The 24312-nt window shown below is 41.4% G+C and overlaps 1 protein-coding gene across 1 annotated transcript in view; it reads right to left on the bottom strand.

Annotated features, from left to right (window-relative positions):
- MCF2 (MCF.2 cell line derived transforming sequence) overlaps positions 1-23726 on the bottom strand; it is a 109550-nt gene extending 85824 nt beyond the window's left edge. The window contains exon 1 of the mRNA XM_081041900.1: positions 23544-23726. Within this exon, the coding sequence (XP_080898026.1) occupies positions 23544-23628 (85 nt within the window). The 5' untranslated portion in view covers positions 23629-23726. The remainder of the gene's footprint in view (positions 1-23543) is intronic.
- Positions 23727-24312: the final 586 nt, after the last annotated feature.

Raw genomic sequence — 24312 nt, 5'->3', positions numbered from 1 at the left:
CAATCAAACACAATCAGGCACAAAGAAAGGAAAGCGCTTGCCAATTCACTCCATACATTTGATTAAGAAGCAAATAAGAGGACGGCTGGATGGCTCATTTGGTTAGAGCGCGAGCTCTCAACAACAAGGCTGCCGGTTCAATTCCTGCATGAGATTGGGGGCTGTGACCCTGCAACTAAAGATTGAAAACGGCGACAGGACTTGGACCTGAGCTGCGCCCTCCACAACCAGATTGAAGGACAACGACTTGGAGCTGATAGGCCCTGGAGAAACACATTGTTCCCCAGTATTCCCCAATAAATACTAAAAAAAGAAAAAGAAGCCAAAGAGACAAGCTTTTACTGCCTTGACCATACATTGCAAAGTCACTACTAATATTTCTTTTAGAATATAAAAGATAGTTGTGCAAATGAGGATGCAGGCTCAAATTTCAAATAAGAAGGATTTTAAATGTCCTATAAGGAGTGAAAATAAATAACATATTTAGGATGGTTCAGAGGAGGAAGGTACACCCATTCAATTTTGGCTGTGTCATTGCAGAGATGGAGAACACTTGTCACCTTGATACAGGGTGCCCTTTATAGTTTTTAAAGATTTATTTTGCATTCATTTACTTTTTTAAAACAAACATTTATTGAGCACCTACTATCTGCCAGGTACCGTTCTAAGTTGTGGACAGATATTCTGGGTAAAAGTAAAGGTCCACAATCAAAGAAGTTTGTGAAATACTGGGGGTTAGACATGCTGCAACATTCCCCAGCCAATACACACACAAACAGTGCAAATCCCTGGGCATGAGTGATGTATGCAGTGTTTCTCAACTATTTAATCAGGACCTCCTTGTTTGTTTCATTGGTTGGCTGGTTTTGAGAGAGAGAGAGAGAGAGAGAGAGAGAGAGAGAGAGAGAGAGAGAGAGAGAGAGAACAGAAAGCAACAGAGAGAGCTATAGAGATGCTATGTGAAGAAGCGCTTTGTTCTAGAAGATGTAGATAAAATGACAGTCGCAATAGGTAGAGAAGTCCTTCTCTATCGTTAATAGCATTCCAACAAAGGCCGAACAGTTGTGTGGCAAGAAAGCTGGAGAGGACAACCAAGCCTCTAATTGGGCTAGAATAAATGATCATTCACATCCTATTTCTCCAGGAGTCTATGCCGCCATGATTTGGGTATGTGTTACCATTCCAAGGAATTGCAATTCTACCAAATTTATTAACAATGCCTATAGGGAAAATGGTAGCTTAGAAAGTTAAGTAAATTGTTATCGGCAAGCATTCTCATTTTATAGAAAGCATTTTTACTCCCAATTCTGTTGTACAACAGCAATACTTTCAACTCTTGAGCTTTATCTCACAGTGACGCTCTCCCATGTACATGCATCCCTCCTGGGGGGTCCTGTTCATATGCAGTAGAAGACACGACTTCTGAACCATGCTGCGCACACATGCCATTTCGTCCAGGCAGTACAGAGCTATGGCAAATAAACTGTGTGAAAGAGCAAATATCTCTAGTCTCACACATTCCTAAAAATAAAGAGGCAAAGATGGAGTGCAAATTAAAATGGAAAGGAAAATTAAAAAAACGTCAATCACAAAGACACAGTCTCTTCCATGGCAATAAACCCACTGGCACCACCAATATGAAAACAGAGGGGAAAGTGAAGTAAATGGTTAACGATAGACGTCGTGTGCTGAGCACCTAGTGTTTGCCAGGCACTGCATAAAGCACTTTGTATGCATTTTCTCTGGTCTTAACAATAACTCTCCTAAATGGACATTAAAACCCTCCTCTTACAGATGAGGAAACAGGCTCCCATTCATTCACTTATTCATTCAAGAAATTCATACTGAACAATTGTCAGGCACCGGGCACTGTTCAGACCCAAGGTAGAATCCAGCAGATTTCTGTCCCGTATTTGGTTCCCTAACCTCAGACAAGCGAGGCGATCTAAAATCTGCACTCAGAAGAACACACTCAATTGCTCCAAAACAAATTATTAACTAGATATGCTCCATAACCTCCCATGTTCTTCCAGCAAGAGTTTCATCCCAAACCGTATCAAGAATGTTTATAAATAATCTTTTTCAAGAAACTCTATTATTCTTACAACCTGAAATTCATAACAATGGTGCTTACTTTTAGCAATTGTCTCTTTGAAAGTTCCCTATTGCTGATGTGGCAGGACTCGGATAAAATGAGGTTTTTTTGTTGTTGTTCGTTTTGTTGTTGTTGTTGTTGCTGCTGCTGTTTTTTAGTCTTAAACCCTATTGTGAGGCAGATAGGATTCTATGAGTGTAATTTTCCCCTTTCAAAATGAACATCAGATACACCATACCATCTGTAAACAGTAATGATTTAGCACATGCAACAAATTAAAGTGCTGTCTTGACAAGTGTTATGCTTTAAAAGGTGGGATAAAAGCGTAATAGTGAAACCATCACAAAATGAATTCCCAGTAGACTACAGTAGAACTACGTAGCACTTTGTTCTGCAATAAAAGTACAGCATGGAAGATTCGCATAATTCTGCACCAACAAAAGAAAAGCAAGATTCTTGCTAAATCCTTCTGGTAACATCCTACCAGAGCCTCTTCTCAATCCATTGTAATTCAATGCACCGAACATCCACTGGGGTTCTATTTGCTCCTCTCTGCTAGGTGCTGTGGTCCATTAGAATATGAATAATTTCTCACCTTAAATACCTTAAAAATTTAACAGAAGCTATGACTTATAAACAACTGGCTATAATACAGAGTTCGGTATGTGCTCTAACAGAAATACACAATATAGGGTATAGGGAGGGGAGAAAAATGATTATATCTAAATTGAGAGAGTGAGTAAAAGGAAAGTTTTATAGATGATGTGACATCTGAGCTGGGCCTTGAAAATTTATTAGGATTCAAATACACGGACAGGGGAATAGAGGACTTCCCAGGTGAAAGACACACGTTACCAAAACAGGAGAAGGTGAAAGAACGGGGAACTGCATATAGCCTGATATAGTTTGAGTTTAGAGGATGGGCTAGTGTAGCTGAAGCTGGAAAGCGAGACTTGAAGCTAAAAGTAGAGAACTTTGCAAGCCTCCGTGGAGGAGAGCAGGCTTCTGGAATGCCTTTGATCCAGGATCACTGACTTAGCACAAAGGTATTTTCCAAGCAAGCAACTCCTGCAAAAAGAAAGCCTGGGATGTAGAAACTGGTGGATGCTACAATCAATTAGCTACCAACTTTTGGCGTAGCCTCAGGCAATTCACTGAAGGTTCCCTATGGCTTTGGCTGTTTATAAGCACCTACACAACAAAGGGTGTGGGAAGGAAAAGGGAAAGTCCTTCTTCCGTGTGTTATCAACTCCAAATAAAACTGGGCTTGAGTGCTATTCTAAGATTTTGCCGTTGCATCTGATTGTTGTAACAAATACCAGGTAGTTGTGAGTGCAACCACCGTGTTTCCCCGAAAATAAGACCTAACGGGAAAATAAACCCTAGCATGATTTTTCAGGATGACATCCCCTGAACATAAGCCCTAATGCGTCTTTTGGAGCAAAAAATTGATATAAGACCCGGTCTTATTTTCGGGGAAACACGGTGTATGCTGAGCCCTGTGAGTTCATCAAACCTGAGGACCCGCAACACACAGCTGCTTCCTCAAAGGAAGAAGTAAAACTATCCGTATTTGCAAATAACATGATCTTGTTTATACAAAATACTAAGGAATTCACATTCAGAGACACACACACAATAACACCTGTTAAAGGGTATAACATATTAGATCAACACACAAAAACCAATCATATTTCTATTGTGCAAAGTACAACTGCAAAACTTATATTCTGTAAACTACAAATTATTATCGAAATAAAGATGATCTAAATAAATGGAAAGCCATTCCACATTCACGGATGGGGCTTACTATTATTATTGTGGCAATACTCTCTTAATTGATATACAGATTCAAAGCAACCCCTATGAAAATCCTAGCTGGCTTTTGTTTTCAGAAATTGAAAAATTGATGCTAAAATTTATGTGGAAATGCATGGAAGGCAGATTAACCAAAACGATGTTGAAAAAATGAACAAAGTTGTAGGACTCACACTTCCTCAGAACTTACTATGCAAAGCTACAAAAATAAACAAGACAGTGTAGTATTGGCATAATGACAGAAATAAAAATCAATGGAATAGAATTGAGAGTCCAAAAATTAGCCCATATATCTAGAGTCAATTGATTTCTGAGGACAGACAATTCAATGAAGAAAGAATAGTCTTTGCAACAAATGATGACGGGACAACAGGATATCCACATTCAAAAGAATGAAGTTAGACCCCACCTTACACCGTATACAAAAATTAACTCAACGTGAATCACACACTGAAATAGAAGAGCCAAAACAATGACACTCTTAAAATAAAACACAGGAATAAATCTTTGTGACTTTGCATTACGCAAGACCTTCATATCTATGACAGGAAAAGCACGAGCAACAATAGAACAAAATAAATTTGACTTTGTCAAAATTTAAACTTTTGTGTTTCAAAGGACACTAACAAGCAAGTCAAAAGATAATCCACAGAAAGGGAGACTAGATTTGTAAATTATTTATCTGCTAAGGAGTATGTATCTAGAATACATCAAGAACACTTACTAATCAATAATAAAAAGACAAATGACACATTTAAAAATGGGCAAAAGATGCGAAGAGACACATCTCCAACGAAGATGTAAAAATGGACAGGAAGCACATGCAGATACCGAATGTCATTTAGTCGTTACGAAATGCACATCAAGACCACAATGAGATACACACTTGGCACCCATGGAGATGGCTACAACCCAAAAGATGGACAATAACAAGAGTTAGCAAGTATGTGGACCAATTAGAAGCCTCAAACACTGCTTTGTTCCTGGGAATGTCAAATGGTTCCGCCCCTGTGCAAAACAGCTGTGTGATTCCTCAAAAAGTCAGAGTTATCATATGACCCAGCAATTCTAGGTATATGCCCCAAAGAAATGAAAATATATGTCTACACAAAAACACATACGGGAATGTTAATAGTATTATTAATAATAACCCAAAGGTGGAAACAATGCAGATGTCCAGCAACTAAAGAATGGATAAACAAAATGGGGTGTAGCCATACAATGGAATATTATTTGGCAATAAAAAATATGAAGGACCGATACATGCTACACCATGAATGGATCTTGGAAAGATATTGCGAAATGTAAGAGGTTACAAATTATATAATTCTTTTTATATGAAATATCCAGACTGGACATATAGAGAGCGATAGAAAGTAGATCAACGGTTGCTTAGGGCTAGGGGAATGAGGGGTTTGGGGAGATGATAGCCGAAGGGTACAGGGTTTCTTTTAGAAATGATGAAATGGCCTAAAATTGACTGCAGTGAGAGTTACACAACTCTGTGAATGTGCTAACAGAAACACCGAATTTTACACTTTGTACGGTATATGAATTACATCTCAATAAAGTTGTTACCAAAAAAAGACCAAGGAAAGAACTGGTGTTTGTAACGAAAAAGTTCATTTGAGCTAAGGATGCACTTTTCCACTTCTCCTTCCAAAGGAATCTAATCATGGAAAACAAACAGAAGTGGGCTCAACTCTTAGCAACAGGTATATGTTAAAAGAAAAAAGGATGAATGTTGTCCATAAAGATAAACCACAATGACATCACAGAACCAATAAGTTATATTTGGGTGTTATCTTGGGTGATACATACACATAAAAATCTGATTTTTCATATCAATAAGTATCTCTTATAGAAGTAATATAGCATAGTACTTTTGAGTACATGCTCCAGAGACAGACTGTCTGGATTCCAATTCCAGTTCTGCCACTTGCAAGTTGTGACACTGAACAAGCTGCTGAAACTCTCTGTGTCTCCATTTCCTTTACTGGTAAAATGGGGGAAATGACAGCACCTATTTCATGGAGTTACCGTAATGTCACAGTTGTTAATCCATGCAAAGACTTGGAATAGTGCCTAGTATATGGTAAATGCTCAATAAATGTCGGCCAAGGTTATAGAGAAAAGAAAAAATAACATCATCATTTAAAAGGTTTGGTGGACTAGTGAGCATTCAGGCAGACAACGGCTGGGTCAGCATTAGGGTTCTGCAAAGATGTGAATTCTCACCTCCCCCAGTCACAGCCGCTCTGGGCCAGAACACCACTCCCATCTTTTGGTTCACCTGCAAATAGGGGGATAGGTCATGGCTCCGTATCACATCGCAGGCCTTGCATAGAAGGAAAACTCTTAGGTGATATACTGGGATGTACACATTGAACCTTCATGTTTGAAAAACATGGAGGAGCTTCCTTTGTTGGTCACTTGGGGGATTAAAAATCCTGAAAAACCTTCCTGCTACAAAACACGAAAACATGGCGGGTACTAGTTTGTATTTCTTAATCTCTAGTCAGTAAGGTTGTAACAACTATACGTCAGGTCCGGTGGTAGTAATGCGGGGCTGGGGGCAGGTCACTGCACAAGTTATATAAATGTCTAACCTCTATGCTGTGCACCTGAAACTAATATAAAATAATACTGAATGTCAACTGTAACTGAAAAAAATAAATACTTTTTCAAAACCATGGTGGGAAAAATCAAATTAAAGCCTTCCAAACGCATGGTTGAGCGGGCAGGAAAGACAAGGAAATCCTCAGAGGCCAAAACCATTACTAGGGCAAATGTCCTGAAAGGGAAGTCAACTGAAAACAGCAGTTGCCCCTGGGGCATCTGCCAATTCCCAGGTGACTTACAACTTGATTTTAATGGTCATGCCTTGGTGAAGGTTCAAAGCCTACAGCACTGGGAATCAGATCAGAGAAAATATAGGAGAATATCTGCAAAAACGGTGGGTGGGATAGAATTTTTGAAACAGGACACAACGAGCACAAAGTATAAAGGAAAAGACTGATAATTTAGGCTACATTACATTTTTTCTGTCATCAAAACACATCATAAAAAGTGAGACGAGCCACAAATTGGGTGTAGATATTTGCAACACATATAAGTGACAAACAAATATTGTCAAGGATATGTAAAAGATTGTAAGTTAATCTAAAAAAAGACAAACCAGCAGATAGAAAAACAGGGGAAAAAATTACAAACAGCATTTCACAGAAGAAACAGGAATGGTCAATAAATATTTGAAAGAGATCCTCCACTGCATCTGTAATGCTTGAAATGCACATTTCAAGGACAATATAATCATTTACACCCACCAGTTAAGCATCAATTTTAAAATTCGATATTAGCAAGGACTTATATGTATAACAACATAATCATTAGAGATTGGTTTTGGTTTTGGCCTTGGCTCTTGCCACAGATTTCTTTTTTCATAAAGTATCCATTTTGAAAGACGACCTTAAAAATTGATTTGGTGATAAAAGAAAACATATCAGGTCGAGTTTTACCCTGATAGAGCTGAAGAATAAATACAGTGACTTTACACAATCTAAAATGGAAAAAGAAAAATCAGATGTGGCAACAAAGATCACAGGAACTCTGAGATTGTGTTCACAACATGTATAATGGCAAATCAAACGTTTGAAGTGTTGCCTGAGTACCCACTGTGCATTCACTGGCTTACACAGCATGTAACTATAAATAGGTTCCGACTCAGGGAAGTGCATCCATGGATCTCACTGTCCTCAGATGTTCACCCTTTAAATTATGCTTTAAAGGAAGGAACCATGGGATGATTTTACCCCCAGTAGCAGAAAGTAGAATTCTAGGGGAAGATGGGAAATGGAAGGAAGGAATGAGGATGGAAGGAAAGAACAGGAGTATAAAACAGGAATCTACGGTTCAACACAACTTTAAGTTTCTTTGTCATTTACCAGCCACCCTAATCATTCATGTATTTCTTCTTTCTCCAATCCTCTGTTAGATTTTCATCTTATGCTAGGCCCTGTGTGGTGCTGGGGACACTCGCCTGGATCTCATGAGGCTTTTCACTTAGGAAGGTATAGTCTAGAGGGCTAAGTGTCACAAGAGTGTTGAGCCCAGGATGTCATCATCAGCACACAGAGAAATGACATCTAGCACCAAACTGATTAAACAGTTCGATGTATTAAAAAACGAAAAAAAAAAAAAAAAACAGTTTTATAGCCTCACCTATGCTGAATACCTCCTAGGACTCATTTTTGGTATTTGAGTTCCAGATCATGACTCAATGTTACACTAAGGTCGATTGACTTACTCTGACCTGCTTCCAAGGAGGGGAGTGATCGGGAAGCGAGCGCCCCCATCTTTTCATGGAGCACACATATTTGTGTGGGCTGCAAAAGGGGAACGATTCATTTCTGTAACTTTTGCAAACGCTGATGATTGTTTTTATGTGCACCCATATAGTGCACAAATATGGACATATTAAGTACTGTAACTAAAATGGCTGGTTTTGAAAGTTCACTCTTCCATCTTTAAAATCACGCGCTAGTCAATATGCAATTATAAAGAAGCTTGCACTGATAGGAAAAAGTAAAAAAAATGCAGTGTGGAGTCTTTTCTTACTCTTCTCCAGTAGTACAGCTCTTTTTTGTGACTTGAACATGTATGTTTTACAATTTCAAGTCCATAAAAATTGACAAAATCTTTGCTAAATGCCAGAACTACGGTAAATGGGCTTTTACAGATATAGTGGCATCATCTTCGAAACACTACATTACGTTATGAAAAGAAATGTCTTTAAGAATTAGCTTCCTTGGGTCCTTCTGAGAGCACAATTGAAAAACAGCTCAGTCAGGCCGGTTGGCTCAGTTGATTAGAGCGCAGTGCTCATAACACCAATGTTGCCAGTTCGATTCCCATATGGGCCAGTGAGTTGCACCCTCTACAGCTAGAGTGAGAACAACGACTTGACTTGGAGCTGATGGGTCCTGGAAAAACACACTGTTCCCCAATATTCCCCAATTAAAAAACAACAACAACTCTTCATCACACAATTGCAAATATTCCAGATTATTCCTTAACAATAGAAATTTGGGGAGGAGGCATGTAAAGCAAAGGGGCATCACTTTAATCATCCTCATTCAGTAGCCACAGGGCAAAAGAGCAGGGACATGTTTGAAAATGAGCTTAAAGACAAAATGACAGTCCCTAACCACTACAGCCACGGCCACCACTAGCTAATTCTAAATGTACTAGTTTAGCAACAGGCAAATATTAACATTAGCCTCTTTTTAAGTTTTTATTATAACATCAAGGCCTTTTGAGAGCAGCTATTTAAAGCACAAGCTATAAAAGTAGACAAGATGACCCACTAATGTCAGAACTCACAGTATCCATGTAGACACATGACCAAATGTCAGATCTCCTATTCCATGGCTATTCATCTCTTCTCTGGTTCAGAAAACTTAGTTTTGAAATTCACAGCATCTGCAAAGGTAAATCTGATTAAAACGGTTTACTTTAGTTTATAAGGCATGCAGAACTCACGTCGGTTAATGGTCCTTGGAGTTTATCAACTGAGGAAGCAAAACTGACCCTCTTTTGCAAACTGACAAGTGCAAAATGGCAAATAAAAATAGGGCTGCTGCTTTTTGCTCTGTGAAAACTCACATGATCTGGCTTGTAAGTGCGAACTCAAAGATGTCCCTCAAATACACATATTACTCTTTTTTCTTTTTAAGGCGGGTGCAGCTCACAGTGGCCCATGCGGGGATCGAACCGGCAACCTTGGTGCCACCAGCACCACGCTCTAACCAACTGAGCTAACCAGCCACCCCCTACACATATTACTTAAATGTCATCAGAGTTGAAAAATACCTAATTGCACCATTTCAGTTTAAACAGGAAATAGTGAAAATAACTTCCTACAGTTTTTCTTGTCATCAGACTGTATATTAAACAGCTAATGCTTCAACTTAACTATCAGTGACACAAGAGTGCCACTGAGAAGCCACAGTGTCCCTAAATGTGAAGAACGCTCCTGGCTGACAGACAGTAGACCCAGCCCAAGTGTATTTGAAAGGGCAGCTCAAACACTAGCAGACAATTCTAGCACAAAGTTCTCCAGAAAGTTATTCAAAATTAATATTCTAGTAGCATCTATAAGCTTTCTATTTTGCCTAGCTTTATGAAAAGTCATTAGCGACTTATGAATATATATGAAGTATAATATATATGAAATATGTATATAATATATACACACACATACATACACATATAAACTATATATGTAACTTGATCTTAAAGATTGATTTCCGTGAACAAATGGCTGTTTTCATGGAACTGGTTTTTTGGTTTTTGTTTTTTTTGGTGGGGGAGAATGATATCTAGATTTTTTTTTAAAGTTCAAGCTTCCATTTCTTACTAATTGAGTAAGAGATCATATGAATAGCAATAGATTAAAGTAATAATGGTGACACTGATTTTATATTTTAAAGCCATTGGCTCTTTACATCCATAAACACATATCAGACAAACACTGATCCATGTCTTAAATACCATATGTATTAGAATCTTCCTTTAATGTTAACTCATTTCCTAAGTAGCTGGAGGTGGTCTCAGTATGAAATCAGACCAGTCTATATTAAGGAAACATAGAAAGGAAAGATTAAACAAAATTTTATCTACTTATTCACACTTAGGCAGTGTGAACAACGGCGTAAAGAATGCACCAATCTCAAATACACCATCTTCTCCACGGGTTTATTTAAACTTTACACCCACCCGGACAAAACTGGGCAAATACTTCCTTTGTGCTGAAAAGATGCACAGCCTCTTTGTGCTGTACAACAGGAAAACAATTTTCCTCCTTTTACTTTTATTAGCATTTATTTGATGCCGAATTTACTCCCAGGTCGTAAGTTTTTGTTTCTTCCGTTTCTTCTGAAATACCTTTTCTTCTGTGCAACCTCCTCTCTGGTTTGGAACAATCTGCTCTTTTGCAGTAAGGATCCCTCAGTGTGGCAGGGGGAGCTCACGGCTGGGTTCATTAGCCCATGAGCTTGGTACGCTCCGCGCTGCATCTTGGGAGCTTTGTTCACCTGCGTGTGCTAAGCGACTAGAGAATCTACATCGAAACCCTTAAGTGCAGTATTCTTCTCTGCATTTTTAAGCATTTGCACCAAAATTCTGCACACTTTTTGGGCCACCGACTGCGTCCAGCCCACTGTTTGGCCTGGCACAGCTACCAGCCCCACCACTGTACCAACGGAATGGCACACATTGCTCCTGTGACGTCCTTCAGACACGTGGTGGCTGTTCGGATAAGCATACCCTTGATGGCCTGGGCAGTTTCGCGAGTGTTCTTAAAATGAACACAAAGAATTGAACCTCTCGATTTACATGATTTTGTGGGAATCTCTGGGTCAAGTGAATCATTTTCAGAGGTCACCTCAGGCCACTTACAGGAAGAATGAAAGGAAAATTTTAAAATCACGCAACAAAATCATTTTATAGTATATTTTTTGTTTCCTGTCTTCTTGTATCAAAAATTTCACAATGAAATAATCTGTAAACAAACACCTTCAAATGCAAGCCATAGATCAAAATATGGGATATGATCCCAATTTGGTAAAATACCTTGGTATATGTGGATTCTTTCTCGTCGTTCTCACGAGTTAGAAATAAGCTCCCTGAAGGCAGGGATTTTTATCTGTTTTACTCACTGAAATATCCCAACAGTGTCTACCGTGTTTCCCCGAAAATAAGACTGGGTCTTATATTAATTTTTCCTCCAAAAGACGCATTAGGGCTTATGTTCAGGGGAAGTCATCCTGAAAAATCATGCTAGAGCTTATTTTCGGGGAAACACAGTAGCACACAGGAGGCCTCGATCAATGTTCCTATGGCACAAACCCCATCTGGTAGCAGTGTTTTCCTGCAGAAAGTAGGGCTGAGCTAGGCACAGGGGTGACTCACTTATTAGTTTATGTACATGTGTGTTGTCTAGATGTTTTACAAAGATCATATATAAATAATTTAATTTAAAAACGTAAGAAAATGGGAAAAGATACTTCCTTACCCAAAGAAAAAAGAAAACAAAACACATACCCACAAAGAAAATAAACAAGTATGTAAGGCACTAGGCAAGGAAGAAATAAAGAACAGAAGAAACCAAGAAGGGAGAGGGATAAAAGGAAGAGGGCCAAAAAGTACATGAGAAAAACGAGGTGCAGCAGGTGTGAAATGACAGGGAAGTGACCTCCACCCAAGAGGCTGGTTCCCCAGATTGCTGGGCCTCCCTGATTCTCTGGGAGGTGTTTAATTAAGAGCATGGCTATGGAAAGCTTTTCCTTCCTCCCTCCTTCAGATTAAAAACCAGCCCAGTAGAGACAGCAGGATTTCCTTATACAGCAGTGGGAGCTGCCATTGTCTTAGGAACCTGCCTAACAATCAAAGCCTAATGAATTCATTACTCAGAAACCCAACACGTGGAAGTAAATTTTGAGAGGGTCTGAATCATTCCATAAAGCGACCTGCAAAAGTGGTGATTTACTTTATGTAAAAATAGGGATAAGTAAATGTTTTCCCTGCTTAAAGCATCAGGAAAACCACAGCAGAGTTGGCCCAAGCTTATCTGCCTAGCGCTGCAATCTATGTTCTTAAAAGACATCTCGTGCCATAGGGAGGGGAATTACACACTTGATTGCCAAACGGTCTCGTTCAACCTGAAAAGATCTTTGCAGATTCCTGGTCAACGTGGTATCAAAACACAGGCCTCTCATTTTCCCTGTTATCCCACCCTAGTCCCACACAGACTTGCATGACAAAAGCTGAATCACAAACACTAAGACAACTGAGACAGATAGTGATTATATTTTGTTTTTATCTTCATTTGTAATTTTGTTGCTTTGTGAAAACGCTTGTGAATATTTACGTTTTTGCCTTTTAAGCTGCTAGAAGGGTCTCTAGAATAATTCTCATAATAGAAATGAACATACTGTAATCCTTCTAAACTCATGAAAAACTACAGATGAATACCAATCCAATATGAGCACTGATCGGTCACAATGCATTATCCCCAATGTAAATCATCCCCAAATACCTGTAATGTGAATATCCCATATATAGGGAAACCTCAGTTTGTAGAACTATAAAAATGAGGTTCAGACATTCCCTAAATTGAGCTACAGATTCAATGCAATCCCTAGCAAAATCCCAGCTAATGTTTTATGCTCAAAATGACAAGCTAATCCTAAAATTAATACGGAAATGCAAGGGTCCCAGAATAGCCAAAGCAATCTTGAAAAAGAAGAACAAAGTTGTAAAATTCACACTTCCTGATCTCAAAATTTAGTACACAGCAACAGTAATCAAGAAAATATCAAGAAAATATGATATAGGTATAACAGAAGACTTATAGGTAGGATCAGGGGAATGGAATTGAGAGTCCAGATATAAACCCTTACATCTATGGTCAACTGATTTTAAACCAGGGTACCAAGATATTTCAGTAGGGAAAGACTATTCTTTTCCACAAATGGTTCTGAGAACACGTGGATATATATGTACATGCAAGAAAAAGAAGATGGACATATATCATATATAAAAGTCGACTCAAAATGGATGAAAGACTTTAATGCAAGCGCTAAAACTCAGACAAAAACATAGGTTTGACTCTTTGTGACCTTGAATTAGGCAATATTTTCTTATACATAACTCCAAAAGCACAGGAGACAAGGGGAAAAATCAACCAATGGGTAAATGAAAAGATGCTCAACATCACTAATCATCAGAGAAATGCAAATCAAAACTACTGTGAAATAGGATGGACCTAGAAAACATTACGCTAAGTAAAATAAGTCAGACTGAGAAAGACCAATACCATATGATCTCATTTATATGTGAATCTAGAAAACAGAATAAACGAACAAACAAAACGGAAATAGACTCAAGAGACACAGAGAACAAACTGATGGTTGTCGCAAGGGAAGGGAAGTGGGGGATGGGTGAGAAAGGTGAAGGGATTAGGAAGTACAAATTGGTAGTCACAAAACAGTCAGGGGGATGTGAAGTGCAGTATGGGGAATATACCGTATTTTGCCGTGTATAATGTGCACTTTTTTGCCCAAATTTGTAAGAGAAAAATAAGGATGCGCATTATACATGGGTAGTTCTAATTCTGTATCTATATAAATGTTTTTAATTCATTTATTTATGCTTATGAGCTAAAAGTGTAATGCTAGAAATTGATAACAATATCCGTATGCAAAAGAACACGGTGGAATACGATAATCGGTTTTGTTGAACTCATGACCAACTTGCAGAGTTCTTGGTCTTCTACAATGCGTAAATATAGTAAATTTGTTACCGGTACATAAAATTTCTTGTACTCTGTATCTATTCTTGTGTTTTGTAATTATTACATAAAATTTCTTGTACCATAATATGTTAAAAAATAAACGCTAAAATTCCTTTATAATACTAAAAACAAGTACCTAAATGTAAAAAACTTAAAATTTGAATTACAAAATTAAAACGAAAGATTTTTTTCCCCCCAGGAAGTTTGGGCCAAAAAATGTGGGTACGCATTATACACGGGAGCGCATTATACATGGCAAAATACGGTAGTAAAAAAAATGTAGCAAAACTGTATGGTGTAGAATGGGTTCTAGACTTGATGGGGGAAGAGGGATCACTTCATAAGTTGTATGGATACCTGGCCACTGCGCTGTACACCTGAAACTACATTAAAATAGTCTTGAACATCAACTATAATTAAAACATATACTATATATATAGTCACGGTATGTAAAGTACAGCACAGGGAATACAGTCAGTGGTATTGTAATAGGTATGTATGATATCAGAGGGGTAGTGGACTTGGAGTTATCACTTTGTAAGGGGTGTAAATGTCTAATCTTTATGTTGTTTTGTACATCTGAAATTAATAATTTTGAAAAACCACAATGAAATATACCTCACAACCTGTTAGAATGGCTATTATCAAAACGACAAGAAATAACAAGGGTTGACAAGGATGTGGAGAAAAGGGAACCCTCACGAACTGTTGGTGGGCTGTAAATTGGTGCAGCCACTATGGAAAAGAGTAGTAGGTTCCTCAAAAATGTTTAAATAGAGCTACTATATGATTCAGCAATTCCTTTCTGGGAATTTATGCAAAGAAAACAAAATCACTAACAGGAAAAGACAGAGGCATCCCCATAGTATTGGAGCATTAATTACAGTGGCCAAGATATGGAAACAACCTAAGTGTGCATCAATGGATGAACGGGAAAGCAGTTGTGAGATACATATGGAAACACACACACACACACACACACAGGATAATTATTCAGCGATAAAAAAAAAAAGATTGACATGTAGCCATTTGTGATATCATGGCTGGACCTTGAATTTTTTGGGCTAAGTGAAATAAGTCCGACAGAGAAAGACAAACACCATATGATCTCACTTACATGTGGAATCTAAAGAACAGAATAAACAAAAAGCAAGTTCATAGATAAAGAGAACAAAAGAGAACAGATTATTGGTTAGAGGGAGATGTTGAGCAAAATGGGTGAAGGGGGTCAAACAGTACAAGCTCCCGGTTATAAAATAAATGTCATGGGGAGTTAACAGCATGGTCACTAGAGAGCAATACTGTATTGCATATTTAAAAGTTGCCAAGAAAGTAGACTAGCTCTTAAAAATTCTCATCACACACACACAAAAATTTAACTATTTATGGTGATAGACGTTAACAAGACTTATTGTTATCATTTTGCGGTATATAAATATCAAATCATTACGCTGTACACCTGAAACTAATAATGTTGTATGTCAATTATACCTTAATTTAAAAAGAAATTGAAAACAAATGCTCAAACAAAATAAAAAGAAAAGAAATAGATTAAAAAAAAACAACCCACAAAATGGGAGAAAATATTTGCAAATCAATTATCTGACAAGGATCTTGAAGCCAGACTATATAAAGAACCCTTACCATTAAACAGTAAAAAGAATTATCCTATTTAAAAATGAGTGAAGAATCTGCATAGACATTTATCAAAATGTCTACACACAAAAAGACATACAAATAGTCAATAAGCAAATGAAAAGATGCTAGCCGTTCACCGGTTGTCTGGGCCAAGCAAATCAAAACCATAATGAGAAACCACTTCACACCCATTAGGATGGCTGGAATCAAAAAGACAGAGATTAACAAACCCTGGGAAGGCTGTGGAGAAATTGGAACCCTCATAGAAAGATGGTGGGAATATAAAACGTTACAGCTGCTTTGGAAAATCGTCTGGGAATTCCCCAGAAGTTTAAAGATATAGTTTCTCTATAACCTAGCACTTCCACTCCTATGTACTCAAGAGAAATGAAAACATATGTCCACACAAAAACTTGTACAAGAATGTTCCTAACAACATTACTCATAGTAGCTAAACGGTGGTAACAACTCAAATGTCCATCAACTGAAGAATGAAGAATTAAAACATGGTCTGTGACCATACAATGCAGTAATATTCAGCCACATCAAAGAATGAAGTTCTAACACAGGCTATAACATGAATGAAACTTGAAAACATTATGCTAAGCGAAAGAAGCCAGTCACAAGAGACCACAGATTATGTGATTCTATTTATCTGAAATATCCAGACTAGGTACATCTATAGAGGTAGGAAGTACGTTATTGGCTGCCAGGGGCTAGTGGGAAGAGCTGCTGGGAGGAAACAGGGACTGACAGCTAATGCGTAAGGCTAATGGGTACTGGGGATTCTTTATGGGGTGAGGGGACTGTTTTAAACTGGTGGTAATGACGGCACAACTCTGTGATTATACTAAAAAACACTCAAATGTATACTTTAAACGGGTTAATTGTGTGATGTGTGAATTATATTTCAATGAAGCTGTTTTAAAAAACAACAACCAGAATGGAATCCTGTTTCTCCCATTTGCCTTCCTATTAACAAAACTCTTTTCTGCTCCTCCTTGCTAGGAGTGGCTCTTTCCCTTTTCAGATTAATGCAAAAAAGTACCTGAAAACAGAACAGACATAATCTCCATACGTTTTCCAGAGACAGACTACACATATGTAAATTATAATTGCTGCTAAAAAGCCTGCTTTTCTGCATCTGCAGGGTTAACAGCCAACGTAATTTCTTCACGACAGAGGTGACAATATCATTAATAAATATTTGAAAGAAAGTGAGAAGATAGTCTACCTGAGACAAAATTTCAATATATTAAATGTCACTACATTTGCTAATTCAACTATTTCATAAGCCCCAAACTTTACTGTGAGTGCAAAATGGTCCTTTCCAATTTGCAATCAGCCTTTGGTTTTCTGTTTAAATATAATTTTTTAAAGAAAACTATACCATGTATTGAAAATGATAGGAGGTAAGTGAATAAAGGTCTTCTCAATTGGAAAGCAACAGTGGCTGCTTAGTGGCTTACTTCTACCGAAGAATGAAATGGGAAGAGATTCATCTGCGGCATGAATTTAAGCCATAAATGAGTAAACTACAGATTTCTTATACCCATAAAGAAGGATCACTTAACACTGAAGTTGTAGTTTCTCTCTTTGGAGAGCTTTAAACATAGACCGTTTCTTCACACACACGCACACACACACACACCCGGGCTTAGGTTATGTTGGTTCTCGACTGTGAGTAAAGGAACATGAGTCAAAGTGACCTGTGAGCAAATGTAACTGCACAGACATTTGAACAACAAATCACAGAAATGATTTTGTCTACTTTGTGCTTTTCTTTCTCCACAAATAAACGTTGCTTTGGGGCAAAGTCATAGGTCTTGATGAGTCTTCATTGGTGAGACACACACAATTTTCTCTTCTGACTGATCTCTACCTATATTCACTCATGCAGGCTTTAAATGTTACCTTATTATAAGGCCAAGGACTCCCAAATTTACATCCGCAGCCCAGATCCCTTCCTTGAATGCCAGATTCCAATGTCCAATTGCCTACGGACATCGCCACAAGGATAGCCAATGGGCACTTCCGAGTTAACAGGTCCCACACCAAACGTCTAATCCTCATTGAATCGCCCCCAAACCTACTCCCCCTGCAGGCACCTGCATCTCTCTTCATGACAATTCCTGCCATCCACTTCCTCAAGTCAAGTCCCAGTCATCCTTGACTCCTCTCTTTCTCTCATACCACATGGCCAAAACATTAGCAAATCCTTTGGGCTCTACCTTCAAAATATATCCAGTATCTGACTGCTGCGCACCACCTCCATCATTACCTCTCAGGTTCAAGCCACCATCATTAATCCTGATGGCCTGTTCATTGGTCTCCCTGCTTCCACCTTTGTCCCACACTTAGCCTATTCTCCACAAAGCATCCAGAGAGATATATGCAAGTCACTCTTCTCTTCAGATCCTTTCTATAGCTCCCCATCTGGCTCAGGGTAAAAGCTAAAGTCCTCACCAAGCCCTGTATGATCCAGAACCATTACCTCTCTGGCTTCATCCCAGACATGCACGCACACGTGCACACGCACTTGCACACACTTAAATGCACTCACTGCTCTGGCCACAGTGGTCCCCTTCCTGTTCCTTGAACTTGTCAGCACTCTCTCATCTCAGGGCCTTTATATCAACTGTCCCCTCTGCCTGGTACAATCTCCCCCTCTGATATCCCTAATGACTTCCTTACCTCCTTTAGGTCTTTGCTCAGTGTCACCTTCCCAGCACTGAACCTTAACAAGAAGTCAGATACTTACATCTGTCATACATATACAGGAGGGGAGGGTTTGGGTGAAAAATACATAGGAGTACATTCTGTAGGTGACACTGGTCTCTTGCCAGGAGCCAACTGCCTCCAGAACAAGACCTTGGCTGCAATAGAAAGGGATACTCACCTTGGCAGCAATCAGATAAGAGGTATCTCCTCTGATGGGGCTGACCCCTGCTTCTGCCCTGGGGCAGGTGAGGTGCAGGATTTTTATTGTACCTTCCGAGGGTGGAGAATGTGATGTACAGGGACATTTGTTTTCAACCCTTAGGGGCAACTTCTAAGACGGAAGTGTCTCCAAGTGCCAAGCGCTTACAGGCATGCCCAAGAAATGCAAAGAATAAAATGCATCTTGATTTTCTGATAGATTTTGAACATTGTGGGGACAAAGCCCCAAAAAACAGTTTCCAGGCTCTCGGCCTCACAATAGAAAGGTGCTGGCTCGGGTAGTAAATGGCCATCAACTGTGATCAGATGGCCAGCAGCTGTAGCTAGTTGGCCGTCAGCTGTAACCCGTAAGCCATTGGCCACTAATATAACTGCCGTGGCTACGCTAGCAGAAAAATGGAGGCTAGCAAGAAGATGGTGGCTGGCAAGCGCAGACTGCTGTTAGGGCGGCGGGTTGCAGATTATGTAAATCCTGCTTCCTGTGTCTCCAGCCCAGCTGCCAGAGAGAATACAGTCGTAAGACTCCCGTACCTATGGCCCCGTGGGTGTTCCTTTTTGGCCTCACCATGTCCTGCGTTCTAATGAGGAGAGTGGGAGAAGAGACCCCGCCAGACGCCCCGCATGACAAACATTTTGTTTGTTTTATAAGAAAGTAAAATATTTTAATTTCACATATTGTAATACCTCAATTGAAAAGAGAAAGCAATGAACATTGGCGTACACGTGTCTCTATACAGAATTGTACACCTGAAATCTATGTAAATTTACTAACAATTGTCACCCCAATAAAATTAATTAAAAAAAGAAAAGAAAAAAGAAAAGAGAAAGCAGGTTTTACTGATAACTTACTTAACATCCAACCTTCAGAACACAACTAAAAACTAGAAATAAAGAAAATAAAAATCTTTTATGCAATCGGAATAGATGTCAGAGTCCATATGCTAAAGTTCATATACATGAGTAGTACACTACCCACAGCCCAACTCATAGTCTATTTACTCATATTTTGCAGACAATTGTAACAAGTTTGGTTGTCTCATTTCCTAGCTCATAACAACACATCAGAAGGAGCAATGGAGGAGGGAGCATAGAGGATTAGTCAGCAACTGCTGGTTGGTAGAAACTGTTAAAATAACAGCAGCAAAAAATGATAGCTAACAGAGAGGGGGTGTAATGCAGGGACTCGGCTCCTGCTCTCCGCTTCTCTACCAACCAATCAACCCCACTTGCTAGCTGCAATCCTCTGTCAACCAACAACACCCTAGCATAGCCACAGTAGTTATACTAGTGGCTAATGGCTAACCGGTTACAGCTGATGGCCAACTAGTCACAGCTGATGGCCATCTACTACCTGAGCCAGCACCTTTCCACATGAGGTCCGGAGCCTGGAAACTGCTCTGTGGGACTCTGTCCCCACAGGGGGAATATATGGAAAAATTAGGAAAAAAACAGGTATTACAAATTAAGAGGCAGAACGGTCTGTGTCCAATACAGTGTAGGGACAAACAGCCCCCCACCATTTAGGAGCCCTTGAGGGAACACTATATACAGCATATTAAAATAACTAATGCTATTATAAGGATAATCTTGAGTCATTATGAAAGGATGCAATTATTTCCAGGTTCAGGAGTCAGGAAGGCAAATAATCTTTTTGAAAAAAGCTTTAGAGCCAAAATGGCTAGAGAATTGAGGGGGGTAAAAATCAAGCACTAAAAGTACTGAACTTCGGTTACCAATAAAATCAGTTATGTGGAACAACTCCGAGTATAGTGTTACCGGATAAATGACCCATCATAATTGGAATACATTTTATACCATACTGCAATGTGTATTAAAGAATTAACGTTTCCTGTGATTTACGCATCTTGAGCTAAATTCTGACAAAATAAAATTTGCAGTGAATAGGTTTTCACAACTACTAATCTGAGTTATCTGAGGTTACCTTAGATCAGTATAGTTTGCATTCTTTTGTCCTACAAGGAATGCAAAACATTTCTTTCTTTTTTCCTTTTTCCCCCATCATCAGGTAAGGAGAGAGAGAGAGAGAGAGAGAGAGAGAGAGAGAGAGAGAGAGAGAGAGAGAGAGAGAGAGACCCATTATTTAAGGGCAAGTTCAAAAAGTAATTTTGTAATAAATTGGGCTACTTCTATGCTAGACTTTCTGAGTTATCAAGATAATCCATGTAAGTAGATTTAAGGAAAGAACTTCAGTGCCAGGAGTTGTTTTAATGGACGTCACAGGTGAGAGTATTAGTCCGCTCTCTCTGAATGTTCCACAGAAAGCACGTACCCAAAATCGAATCCCAAATTTGCTCTTCCTCTTCGATTTCCTGCCTTAATGATATCTCTCCCCCCTGTCGCCCTAATCAGAAACTTGGAATTAACCTAGTCTCCTTCCCTGTCCCTCAAACCTCACACCTAGTCACCAAGTCAAATCAACTGTACCCTCTCAATTCAAGCTTCTCCTCCTTACCCCATTCCCAGAACTGACTTAGCCCATGCCTTCATCCACTCTTGCCCTGCTTTCTACAACTGCTTTCTCACTGGCCACTCTACTTCGGGTCCTATTCCTTTCTCTGCTGCATGCTCCACACACTGCGTCCTCCCCACAACCACCAGAGTGGTAATTATAAAAGCAAGAAGCCCCACCATGCATCGCCACTGTTGACCACCATGCACGCTGTGCACTGTACAACCCTAGCAAGGGCATCATCATTCACAGAGCCAGTCTGTGTGAATGGACCCCTAAGGGTTTTGCAGTGTGCAACCTGTACAACCGTGCAGCAGCCTTGCGCTATTCCCCCACTTACAACACTCCAATGGCTCCCCAGTGTCCAACAAATAATAAAGCCCTTCAATATGCCTTACAAGGCTCTCCACATCCAGCTCCTGCCTATTTGTCCAAATTTATCTCTCTCTTGTACTTGCCATAATTTCCACTTCAATCATCAAAAAGAAAACAATTCCCCAAATGTGCTACGCTGTGGCCTTTCTGCTTGTTTTGACATCTTATTTCCTTTGCGTAGAATACCCGTCTCCATAACGATCCCCACCACATTCCATCCACATCCCAGGTCCACCTGGAAACTTGTATACCTCCCTAAAGATTCAATTCATGCTGCACCCTTTCCCTGAAGTCTCCCCTTAACTCCCTAAGTGGAGTGAATCGTTCCCTCTTCTGGCTGCCTCACAGCAGATGGTGCACGAGCATATATAATTCGCTTATCACACGGTCGCGTGTTTCTGACAGTGAGCAGTCTCCACATGGTCATTCTTGAAATGATCTTTCAGAAAGTTCTATACCACATTGAAAAGCTTTGTAAACCTATTTTTAAATATATGAATATTTAAAAAATACTTGAAATCCTTTTCACAAGTAAAATTATTGTGCTATGGGGCATGCTCTAACAGTATAGGTACAAACCACTTCCTGGACGCTCTGTTGGTCCTCACGGAGGTAGAGGGCACTGCTAAAAATACTGAAAAGCAGAAGCATACTGCAAGCCTGTGTAAAAACACAGTACAGCAACCGGTAGTCATTTAGGTGCTGCGATGGGTCATAATGCCCAGGAACCGAGAGCCTGCCAATCCTTTGGACTGATGGATGGTCCTGAATAAGGAGGGATATCTGGAACTTGACTTGTGGCTACCTCATTCGCGGGGAAAGTGCCACCAAGTCTATTTTTTGGATGCCAAAACTCCCATTGCAAGGCTTAGCACCTGCTAAAGCAAAGGACAATGGGAGCAGAGGAAGACGTGTCCATCAACTGCAGTACCTTGCAGACTTGTCTGAAAAGCCCTGGCTAAACGTAAGGTCCCCGAGTTGCACCCTGTTCTCGGGTTGCTCCCGCATCCGATTCTGCGGGGTCCCAAAGGTACTGATACCTTGGTGCCGCAGAGCCTGGAACACCAACCCCAAAGCTCGGCACCTCCGGCTGGGTAAACGTGTGTGCATGCCGGCGGGCAAGCGACCAAGCCCACGTTATACCACGCACACTCCTAACCCAAAGCGACAGCGGCAGTAAAGGTTTTGTGACTTTTTGGCTTTTTTTGCTTGTCTGTCCTGTCGGACACACAAAAACATCTGCCTTTGTAGTGAGGGCCCCACGAGGCAGGAACCTCATGGACCAAGCTGGAAAGCCCGAGTCAGCGGCGGCACAGCTTCTCTACAACTCCTCCAACTGCAGTGCCGCCCGTCTCCGAATCCCAGCGCCTTTTTGGACTAGGTTCCGCCGCACGTAGGTTTCAAGCCCCGGCTCCCGCTTTTCCAGCATCTGGGGAATATTACAAGGGAAGTGCACCCGCGGGAGGCTGGCTTCTGGTCTGCGGGAGGCACAGCTGGAAGATCCCGTCTATCCCCACGTCTCCGGTAACACACAGAAGCGGGTGAGGAGTGGAGAAGAGACCTGAACCAGCCACGGCGGAGACATCCTCACCCCATCGCCCGCACTTTCTCACGGTGCGCCCGCCGGCCCGCGCGGAGAGACGCGCACCCCGTAGCGCGGCGGCGGCAGGCGGCCGAACAACAGGAGCTGGGAGCGCCACCGCAGCGGGGTCGCGTGTGCGTGCGCGGGGGGTGAGGGAACACAAAGTGTGCACGCCGGCCGGGCGGGCTGGGAGGGAGCGGGTGAGAGGAGCGCGCGAGCCAGCTAGGCAAGAGCCGGGGCCGCCGGCTGGCGCGCGCAGGAGGGCACCTACCTGCGACGAAGACCGCTTGCAGGAGGCAGAGGTAGCTCTTGCCGTACTTCTCCGCGACCCTCAGGCGCTGCAGGGCCACGGCCATGTCCACCTGCAGAGGGATCTCCTGGGCGGTCTGCACCAACGCGCAGCCGTCCTGCTTCAGGGGCAGGCCCGGGGTCCCGCCGCCCAGCGCGGGGATCAGTGGCGCGGAGGCCGGAAGCACGTGCCGCGTCGCCGGCGTGGGCGAGCCCAGGTAGGGCCCGGCGCCGTCCGCCGCCATCCGCACGCGGGATTCCGGACCCGCGCCGCCGGCCGCCGAACTCCGCCCCGCGTCCGCCCCTGCGCGTCCACGCACCACCGGAGAGGTCCTGCCGCCGGCCAGGCACGGCACCGCCGCGGCCAGCCTGCCGGCCCGCTGAAGCCCACTAGTGGGGCCAGGGGCGCCGCAGGCCGGAGAGCGCGGCGCGCGCGGAGCCCCGGAACTTGCTCGGAGTTTGGGGCCTCGGTGGAGTGCCTCTGGCCGCCGCCACCGCGAAGGCAACTCCTCCAGGGTGCGCACACACGCCCCCGTTTAGCTTCTAGGAGGATGGGAGGAGGCGGGGGATGTGGAGGAGGGGCTCAAGTAGCCAAAAGGGAGAACCCCTGTGGCGTCGCCCATTGTCAGGGAGGGAAGGCCGGGCTAGGCGAGCACACGTGGTGGGAGGAGCCGGCCCGGCCTCGCACTCCCATGGCAACTCTTGCAAATCTTGGCCGTTCCTTAGCATCCCAGCCCGCACGGGCCGGGGCA

This window comes from Rhinolophus hipposideros (assembly GCF_964194185.1).
Source record: "Rhinolophus hipposideros genome assembly, chromosome: X".
Classification (NCBI taxonomy): domain Eukaryota; kingdom Metazoa; phylum Chordata; class Mammalia; order Chiroptera; family Rhinolophidae; genus Rhinolophus; species Rhinolophus hipposideros.
This window is presented reverse-complemented; position numbering and strand designations above follow the sequence as displayed.